A 10,573-nucleotide genomic window follows, 5' to 3' on the forward strand; every position below is an offset into this window, starting at 1 on the left:
TATATATATATATATATATATATATATATATAAAAAGAAAGGAATATCTTACAACAAAAACAAATCACATGTTCTTGAGATGCAAGTTGTGTATAAAAAAATAGTTACGATAATGTACATTACAAATTATGTTTACTTCATGTATGCTAGTCATTAAAGAGAACATGAAATGTGCACACACACATATACACTTTATAAAAATAACTTGAGTTTTAAAACAATGTATGTTTATTGCATCACAATAAAGTTTATAATAATTTCAGTCATGTCTTTACTGACCCAGTGTGGGTTACCAATAGAGAAGAATTTCCAACTACACCTGAAATTTGTTCAATTGTTTTTAATTTTTGTGATTTATATAAACTACTTTCTTGCCTCAACATGAATCTGGAAAGTCGCACAGAGTGCCCTCACCTCCTTTCATATGATTTTGTCACTTCATCATGAAATATAACTTCCATGTTACCAAAACCAGTAAGATATCAAAAGCACATTAATTTAAATAAAAAAAGACCTTTTATTGATTATTTTGAAAGTTTATTTCATGTAAAATTGATTTGATGGTGAATTGTAAAAAAGAAAAAAACTGATATTTTAAAAAATTTTGTATTATATAAGTATCTGCAATTTATTAGGAAATTTTATTTCAAAATGACCAAGAGTGAAAGACATGTGCTTTACTTTATAATTTTCTTTAAAATGAGCTTCATATATTGCTTTGGAAAGTATTTAGAAAATAGTACAACCTCAATCTAGACTTATTAGTAACATTAAATATCCACTTTTTTATAGAAATAATATATCTTTCCTGCTTGTCTTCTTTATTTTAGTTTCTATCAGGAAGTTTCTTCATTTAACTGTGTGTGTGTGTTTGTACATTTATGTATATATAGCCTGGGTTGTTATATTAATGCTGACGTATTTGGATAAAAAACATTTTTTATACAAAAATTCAAGGATATTTGTGACAAAGAATTGTTTTTAAATTTTGGTTATTTAAATATTCAGTGTTATTTTTTCCTTTAGTCTTGGATCGTCCATCATCCCAAATGTCCTTCCTGGATCAATTTCTGAAGGATACCTCCTTACGGTTTGGCTGTTCTGACAGTGGCGAGTATGCTGAAGTAGGAGAAGAAACTGATAATGAATTCCACATGCCAACTTCATTCTCTGGAAGCAAGTCTACCGCATCTGAAACAAGCATGGTAAAATATTTTGAATAATATAGAATTGTGGTATGTACAGGAAGCTTTGATTATTTGTTTTTGTTTTTTGTAGTATTAGAAATGGACAACTATTATCAAATGAACATTTGGTATATATTATACAGTTGTATAAATCCCACTGACACTACAATGTGATTACATTTTAAGAAGTCCTAAATTTGTACAGTCTTTTCATCTTATTAAAGTGTAAAACATTTTTCAGGCATTTTATAGACAAAACTGTAATGAGAATTTAAAAGTTGCATTAACTGCCTGTGAGACAATGAGCATGACAAGTTATTTATGTGTAGCTAGTAATTCTGCTGAAGTTTTTCTATGTAACATTAGATTTACATACACATTTACAAGCTTAAGAGACAAATATCAAAAGCATTTCTGGACTGAGAGAAAAACAAAACAGATCAATCAATTTTTTTTTATCCTGATTAAGTAGGTCGATTATTCTTTTGCTGCACATCATAAAATGTTAACACTTTTCACACGGGCTTGGTGAAACCCAATCTGACTGGCCTTGAAACCACAAAATAATTATTACAGTTTCCATACTATCAATTCTAATATGGTACATGTATCTTCATGAAATTTGCACATTTCAGTAAACATTACAAGTCTTGTGTATGCAGAAAATCAAATTTTTTTTAATTAAGTATTTTTACTTAAGATTTGTCCATGAATACATGGAGTCAGAGTGTTTACTGTTCTGAGTGCAAAGTGATTTTCATGTTAAGGTTAAAAATACTTTTCTTCATCTGTAAATTTTCAAATTTGATTTGCATAACCTCTAAAAGTTTTTAATTAAATACCAGAAGTTTTTAAATTAAATATCAGAAGTTTTTTCGGTAAAACTTTATATTTTATCTGCCCTAACTCTATACAGACTCTGTATATTTGAGTGTTCTTGTAACAACCATAACAAAAAGAGAGACATATCTAAATTATTCTTTTTTTCTTTCTAAAATGACTACTGATTTTAACAAGAACCCACAATTGTTTATCATAAATAACTTAAGGCTCATAACAGTATACACCTGTTTATACTTAATTTTATTGTTTTATTGCTCTTTGAGCCATATCAAATGAATAATCCTGCTACACAAATTGTAAATCACTCGAGGAACGAGTTGGTCACATTACCTTATTGAATGAAGTAATGGAGGAGCTGCTTGAAATCATACCTCATGATGAATTTTTATTATTATCATTATTATTTTTCATTATCTAACCCAATAAGTTTCTAATTTTTATATTTTAGTTACTTTTATAACTATAAATAAAGAATATACATGAAAAACCATAAATACAGTACTTACCTTTGCCCTCTTGTTTTTTGGTGTTGGTTGCTGATGAAAATGAAGCCTATCTTTTTGTGCTGATGGTAATAGTACACTAAATAATTTTTATTTACTTAAATAATGCAACTAAGAACACAGAAAAGTGACACACACAAAGCAAACAATGCCGTATAACTATCATAATTTAACTGCCTTAAAATAATTATTTGAGCTTCTCAATCTGAGTACTGTGAGAGAAAATTTCAAACAGAAGACAAAATAGACAGTACGCTGTATTGAAAACAATGTAATATAATACATCATTTGGTAGGTTAAAACTTTGTCTTTGTATTGGTTACAAGTAATAAAGTATAAAACGAGAGAAAACTATTGGCAACTTATGAAAGAGAGGATGTAACAGGTGGGCATGGCAAGTAGGTCTGATTTTCTAGTTTATAACTCCATAAAGAAATAAGATTGAAGGCTTTAAAAATTAGACTTTGCCTTAGTAATATTTATATTATATTGAGTAAGTTATGTTAAATTCTTTACTTCAGAACAAATGTTGTGATTCTGATACTAAGGAAGATGGAGGATTTTTTAAAGATTTCCTTATAAAACTTAAAACTTATATTAAAATTTGATTTATTAACTGTGTTTGGATGCCAAGTTTATTTGTATACAATGATAGTAAAGTAGTTTAAGTTTTGAATGTAACTCTCTAAAAAGTCATGAGGTGTACATTATGACCTACCTGTAGCAAGAAAGCTAAGGTGCTGTTGCAATTCTTAAATTCAACAATCAGCAATTGCCTACCATTGTTCTTTGCTTTACTTGTAAATTTAGTTTGGACTGTCAGTCTGTTACTGGTCAAACCTTCTTCCATATAAATGATATTAAAAAAATTAAGAATTTCCCTTTATGTACAGTGTCTGTCTTATGTTCAGAAAATTTTCCATGTAAAATATTACATTTAAAAAGTTATATTATGCCTTTGCTGAAACAAATGAGACAACTGAATGAAAATTGATGAAGGTGTTTACAGTTTATTAACTAAATGTTCATTTAATTGTCTTTAATTTTTTTTATTATTGTCATCTGTTTTATAGGATCAGCTGTCTGTTAGTCTGTCTCCTGTAGTTGATTCCAGACCAACCATTAGTTCTTTAACTCCTCAGGTATGGCTTTATATATAAGGTGTGGAGTCAGTTGCAGATACGGAAGTAGCAACATTTTAGCAGAGATTAATCTAGTTTTATCTTTCTCCAAACAATCTGCAACTTTTCTTGTTGTATTAAACTAATGAAAGTCAATCAAACTTTCTTAAAAGCAAAATATTATTGTTAATCAATTGGCTATTGTAAAATACTCAAGTTTAGATTTTAATGAAGAAGTTTAAGCATTTTTTCAGAATTGTGTGAACATTTTCAAAGAAGTTAAGTGTTTTTATATAAAGGAAACAATTCTGTGTTAACCCTTTCACAATGAGAGCCCCTTTAAACACTTTTCTGTGCAAGTCACTGTGTTACATTCAAAATTTAATGAAACACTTTTACTATCCATATATATGTGAATGAAATTCGTATTATAATATATGTTATGATTCAAAATTTTGTTTTATCCAAGTTTTAAGTGCTTTATATCAAACAAACCTTTAAAAAACTGCTTAAAACTTCAGATGTATTGTCACGTGACCAATGAGCTATGAAAATTCTTTACCTCTCTGTATCGGCAATAATACAATGGTAGTTGAGTAGAGGTATGTCTAGACTATAAGATTCCTACATAACCTTTTGACTCATTTATTTCAAAGTTCTCTGAAATAATAGTTAAAACAAGTAATAAATTTGTTCAACTCCTGACAGCTGCCATGCCAACCTTCAACAGATTTGTTTGAGCTTTATAACCTACATGTAGATGTTACATACACATGTGTGTACTCATTAGAAAGAGCTCATTTTATACTATAATCTCACAATTGTTATTTTGAAATTTGTGCACAGTTGTTGCCATAGATTACATCTAATTGACTGTAGTATTGTTGGCTGCTTGATCAACTATAGCATTTATGGTTCTTTTTAACCTAAATATGTTATAGTTAGAGATACAGTTTAAATTGTATTTAGGTATTATTCTTACATTTTAGTTAATTATGTATTAGTTATGTTTTAAAATGTGTAATTAAAAGGTTTAAACATTTTTTAAATATACATCATACTTTGCATCTGTTCTCAAGGCTTACGATATTACTCACCAAACAAATTTTGCTTGAGGGTAGCACATGTCTCCCAAAGAAAATGTAATATGCCTTGAAGGCACTGTTGACTTGTTTTAAGATGAATAATAAGTGGTAAAGGACAAGAAAGGAAAATAAAACATTAAAAATTAACCATATGTGAAAAGGAAAAGACCTGAAATTACAAATTTAACAAAAGGAAAATCTTTAAAGATATTCTACAAAAAATTAACAGGTATGTATTTTTTTTTCTATTTCCTAATGTTAATTATTTCGTTGCATTGCATATTGATGATAATATCTAGATTTACTGATATGGTAGAAAAAAAGGAAAAATATAATATAAACATTTACCTTAAAAAAAGTTGGATATCCTTTTAGGAGGTTCCAGAGATTAGGCAAATGAACTATGAAAACTATAAGACAAAGAAAAGTATTTTTATACTTAAAATGAAAATCACCTTTCACTTGATTTCTTAATAGTTTGAATGCACGTAACTACAATATAAAAATGACATATTTTTAGCAAAAACAATTAATTATATATCTGTCATTCTTTGTGACAAGATACTTATGATCTTTAACAAATCTTACCAGTTTTGGAGAGGATACATTAGGAAACCTCAGAGTAACTACTGCATGTATTGTTGTACATGTGAACTTCACTACTTGATTTACACAAATTGCACGAGCCCAGTGCGAAAGGGTTAAAAGGTTTAATCCCATATGCTTATGAGAAGAATGTAAGAATTATGAAAGCCATGTCATAATATTATTAAGACTTCCACTTTGCTGTATTTTTTTGTCCTTAAAATAGTTTTGGATAAAGTTTTAAACCAAATTTTAATTCATGTGTTTCTAAAGAAATAAACTTCATTTGTAACTGATATATGATAAAAAAAAAAATAAGAATTTCACTCTTTTGTCTACTATCCAGCATTTAAAGTTTTGCTTTCTTGTTCAGTTTGAATTATTTATGTATAGGACTATCTTAATTTAATATAATTTGGTATGATCAGTATTAGATTGGTTGTTAAATTTTAATGGTCAAATTAGCTTTACTGTTATTTCACATTTCAGCCACACTTGAAAGAAGTCTTATGTTATAATCTATTTTAATGGGAATTTAACTTTTTAACATAGTTGTTTCTCTTCATTACAGCCTAAAGCTCACCAGTTTATGTTTAGAAACTTAGGAACTCCTCTCAAGTGTTATCAGTGTACATCCTTATTGGTAGGCTTGTATCATCAAGGAGTGGTTTGTGAAGGTAACATTTGTATATATATTTATATATATATATATATATATATATATATATTTTTTGTATTAGCCATGTACTGGAGTTGTATTACTTTTATTTTTGGATAAAATAAATTTATCTAAACATACTTCACAAGCTTTGGGTTTTATTATTGTCCTGAGATAACAGAAATTTATAGGCTGGTCAAAGTGCATGTCACAACTTTTTTTAATTAAGCAACTTTATTATCAATTTATGTTAATAAACTTGGCATTAAAATGTAGTTTATAATTCAAGTTTTAATAATATATTAGGTTTAATTTCTTAATTTCAAAAATAAATATTTAAGGAAGTTCTCAGTTTTGACTTCTGTGTATCATGTGATACTTTATGCTCCAAATTGGCCGTTTTAGATTTTCTTTCTACCCGTACATGCTCTTTTGATTATGTCACAAATTACTCACTCACAGTATAGATATTGCTAAGCCTAAGTGTAAATTTAGTCTTCAATACTCTTGCTTTACTGAGATGTATACAAGAAAGTAAAACCCACATGACATGCCCCTCCTGTCTTTCAAAACATATCTATAACTCTTGCTATTGGTCATGTTTATAACCAATAGAAAGAGCAAATTGAACACTACATATATTGCTTGGTTGTATGCTTTGGTTGATCCATTAAGTAAATTTCTGTCAACCCTTGAGGGGTTTGTACCAAAGATGCTGATCTGAGAGGTAAATCAGTTTGTTTAACCTACTTATATGTTAGTTAAAAAACCAAATAAATTGCAGTAGTTTTCGTACAATCTTTTCTAGTGAGTGATGTGTCTTTGGATTTCTAAGATTCATTCTTGAAGCTGCTTGAATTATGTTTTGAACAACTACCATAGTAGGAAAAAATAGGGTTATAAAAACATGCACTCAAACTCATACTTGCCTAGAGCTAAAGTAAGTTGAGCTTTTCTTTCGATGTATGTTTCTTAACAAAAGTAATTGAAAGGTCAAAATTATAACTTAATAGGTCATACAAGGATACTGAAATGAAAAAATTAATTAAATTTTGATTTTGTGATCACTCCTTGAGGAATGCATGAAGAACATGTGTAATTAGACATCACATGATGTAACCTGACACTTTTTTCATCATAAACACTCCAACTCCTAAGAGTGACTTATTGCTTGTAAAAGTAGTTATACATGGTTCAAAGGGAAACAAAACAATAAAATTAAATAAAAGCGGTTGTGAAAATAAGCTTAAAGCTCTTCTAGAGGTTATGCATCTGAAATATGAAAATGTAAGATGGAAAAAAGTATTGTTATTCTTAGCATAAGAATTATCTTGCACTCAAACTGATTCATTAAAGGCTGCAGAAATTTACTGTCAAATCTTTACTGAAAATACTTTATTAAAATTTCTCATTTTCGATGTATAACAAACGTTTTACGTTTATTAAAAGCTTGCCAGGTTTCATTAAGATACACATAGTAAATTGATAATTATTGTAAACATTAATTTTTCAATACAGGCATCAGTCCTGCTTTGTATAAAAATTAGCTGATTATGCTAGCAGCATGTATGCCTGCTTTGTATAAATACCAACTGAATGTAATAGTGGTATCTGTGCCTGGTTAGTACCAAAACAAACTCTTAACTTGAATAATTCAGTGCCCTCTATCTTGCCGTGAGGACTTAAATGTGACTAATGAAAAAAATCACATTTCGCATAATCACAATTACCTGTATTGCTGTTTAAAAAAATGGGTGCTGACAAATTTATTCAGTTTATAAAAAGAAGATACAGGTTTAGTTTTAGAGATAAGTAGACAGTTTCTATTAAGTCTTTGTTAGACAAAAAAAGACACTTTCACAGTCTTACCAACAGTATATGGGAAGATGAAAATTTATGCTTGTTTTCCCATAGTTTATTGGGAGTATTTGTTCTGATTCGACACATTTTTCACACTGGATGCATTCGGGTATTAATATGGTGATCAGAGATAGGCAAAATATAACAACTTAATTATTCAAGTTAGTTAGAAGCATGTGATGAATTATATGAAGGTACAATGAGGAAATTTTAACTAAAACTGATGGGGGCAACAATAAGTAGAATCTTGCTGTATGTTATTTAGCTTTTACATGAAGTATATAGTTAGACTAAAACTGCTTATTAGCATATTTGATTTACATATCATTCTGCAGTCTTGTTTAGCATTTTCCCTCATCAATGATGGAACTGAGGCCTATGAACTTGGCTTCTCACCATCTCTAAGTTCAACATACGTAGTCCATACAACTCATTAAATCACTTGTCACAGTAGTATTATTGGCTGTCTATATCAGCTGCAACTACTGTTTAACTGAAAATTTCTAAAACTTGTTATGTCAGAGTGGATTGTTGGCTGTAGAAATTTTTCTTCGTGACATTTTTAAATTTAGATCTTGCTTTTTATAGATAGTCTGTTAAATTGTAGATTCTTTAGTGTATCATGCTATTTATGTATTTTTGCTTCAAAGTTATGTAAATGTATTTCTTCATCTGTAATGGCTTATTAGGACTTAGAATAATAATAATTATTGTTCTTTACTTTAGTGTGTGGATTTGTGTGTCATGTTACTTGTCAGCATACTGTGCCTGCTGTCTGCCCAGTTCCAGCCAATCAGAGTAAGGTCTTCTTCTCACTTTTGTAGGCTAATTCGTGTTGTGTTATGTTGGAATAAAGTTATCTCAGTTTAGCTATTTTTGCACAAGTATAGATATTTTTTAAAATTCGTTTACTGTTTTTGTAATGGTCAGTTAGAGGATCTATTCTGATTTTAGTTTGATATTAGAGTAATAATTGTAACAGTATACCGTAATATCCAAATGTATAGGCCTGATTGTACTGTTTAATGCATAGGCTTATTAAAAGTATTGTGAATGAAATTGTTTGAAATGATCATCTTGTGATTAAAATACATTCAAGTGTGTTATAATGATTGTAAATTGACATGTTGTATACACTTTTAGGCTCAGGACTAGGTATGAAAGTGTGATAAAGAATGTTTGGACTTTTTGCAGGATAAAATATTTATTTTGTTTATTTTCAACTGTTTTTCGTTATACTTTAGTGGACTTTTATATATTTGCTTTACAGGAATTTTGCAAATTTAATAATTATACATGTCAGTGTGTTTACTTGCATGTGTTGTATTTTGAAGTGGGGCTGCTGTGGTTAATAACATATGGGCCTGACATGGCCTGATGGTTAGGGTGCTTGATTTGTAATCTGTGGCTCGTGGTTCCAGAATCCACATCACACCAAACATGCTCACCATTTCAGCTGTGGGGGCATCATAATGTGATGGTCAATCCTTCTATTCATTGGTAAAGGAGTAGCCCAAGAGTTTGCAGTGGGTGGTGTTGACAGCTGCCTTCCCTTTAATCTATCACTGCTAAATTAGGGATGGCTAGTACATATAGCCATCATGTAGCTTTGTGTGAAATTCCAAAACAAATAACATATGTCCTTGTGTGTTTCGTGTGTTACTGTATATGTCTTTTTTTTCCAATATTAAAGTAATTCAATGTAGACTTTATTTATGTGCTTGATTAGTTTTGTTTTGTGTGCTGTCTCATTTGTGTGTTACGTATCAACACACAATCTGTAAGTCAGGGAAACTCTTTTGGTGGATTGATTTTCAAACAGTTTCCATTACTCCCCCTTTTTTTAAAATGCTAAATAGAGATTTGAAGAGATTAACAGGTAGAGCCCCTTGTCAGAATAATTGTTTTTTACTCTAACTTGAATACCAGAAACTGTGATGCACCTCTGTAGCCCATCAAATCTGCAGAATTCAATCACATGAACTTACAGCCTGTGTTTTAAAACCAAGAACATTTTATGTTTAACTTTTCTGAATGATATGCCATGTTGTATGTGTGTGTGTGTTTATATTTATATATATATATTGTATAGTGTTACTAGATATTATCTTCATATTTTCAGTCATTTATCTAATCCTGTTATAATATATTGAGCTTCATGAACCTTTTCCACTTCGCACACTTTCCTAACTGAAGATTTTTAAATTTGTTCTTTTGAGTACACAGAATTCAACAGCATTAACTGTCAGTTTTATACATTATCATGTTATTTGCTACAAGTTGGCAAACATTAAAGTCAGAACTATACAAGCAATATTCTATCAGTCATGCACTTCATTAAGAAGCAAAGGGTTGTAGATGTAGGAACACAATGGACTTTCATCTGTCATCATTAGAATTTGTATGGAATTATAAAACATGAGAACTAATGTAACATTAAAATTATGCTTTTTTAAAAATTACTTTTAGATGAAATTAATATTTGCAATAGTTAAACTTAGTATAACAAAACTGAAGGTCTTCTAGAAAGAACTCAAGCCTGCAGTCAAAAAGAGGGATTAAAGATGTGAAATTTAGTTTTAAAACTGGAAAATACATAGTTTTGAAATCTGTGGGCATTGTTCTGATAAATAACACCTTTACTACGGTCATATTTTTCTGTGTATGTCACAAGGTTATAGTGAGTTATGTTCAAAACTTAATTTTCAAGTACTTTATTATCATGGTATAT

At 29.4% G+C, this 10,573-nt stretch overlaps 1 protein-coding gene across 1 annotated transcript in view; it reads left to right on the plus strand.

Moving 5' to 3' along the window:
- The window catches only part of LOC106459035 (serine/threonine-protein kinase MRCK alpha-like), a 135,974-nt gene that overhangs the window by 77,361 nt on the left and 48,040 nt on the right, over positions 1–10,573 (plus strand). Inside the window, exons 24-27 of the mRNA XM_013918606.2 lie at positions 1,027–1,205; positions 3,607–3,675; positions 5,896–6,001; positions 8,569–8,640. Coding sequence (XP_013774060.1) covers positions 1,027–1,205; positions 3,607–3,675; positions 5,896–6,001; positions 8,569–8,640 — 426 coding nt within the window. The remainder of the gene's footprint in view (positions 1–1,026; positions 1,206–3,606; positions 3,676–5,895; positions 6,002–8,568; positions 8,641–10,573) is intronic.

This window comes from Limulus polyphemus, unplaced genomic scaffold, assembly GCF_000517525.1.
Source record: "Limulus polyphemus unplaced genomic scaffold, Limulus_polyphemus-2.1.2 Scaffold549, whole genome shotgun sequence".
Lineage (NCBI taxonomy): Eukaryota > Metazoa > Arthropoda > Merostomata > Xiphosura > Limulidae > Limulus > Limulus polyphemus.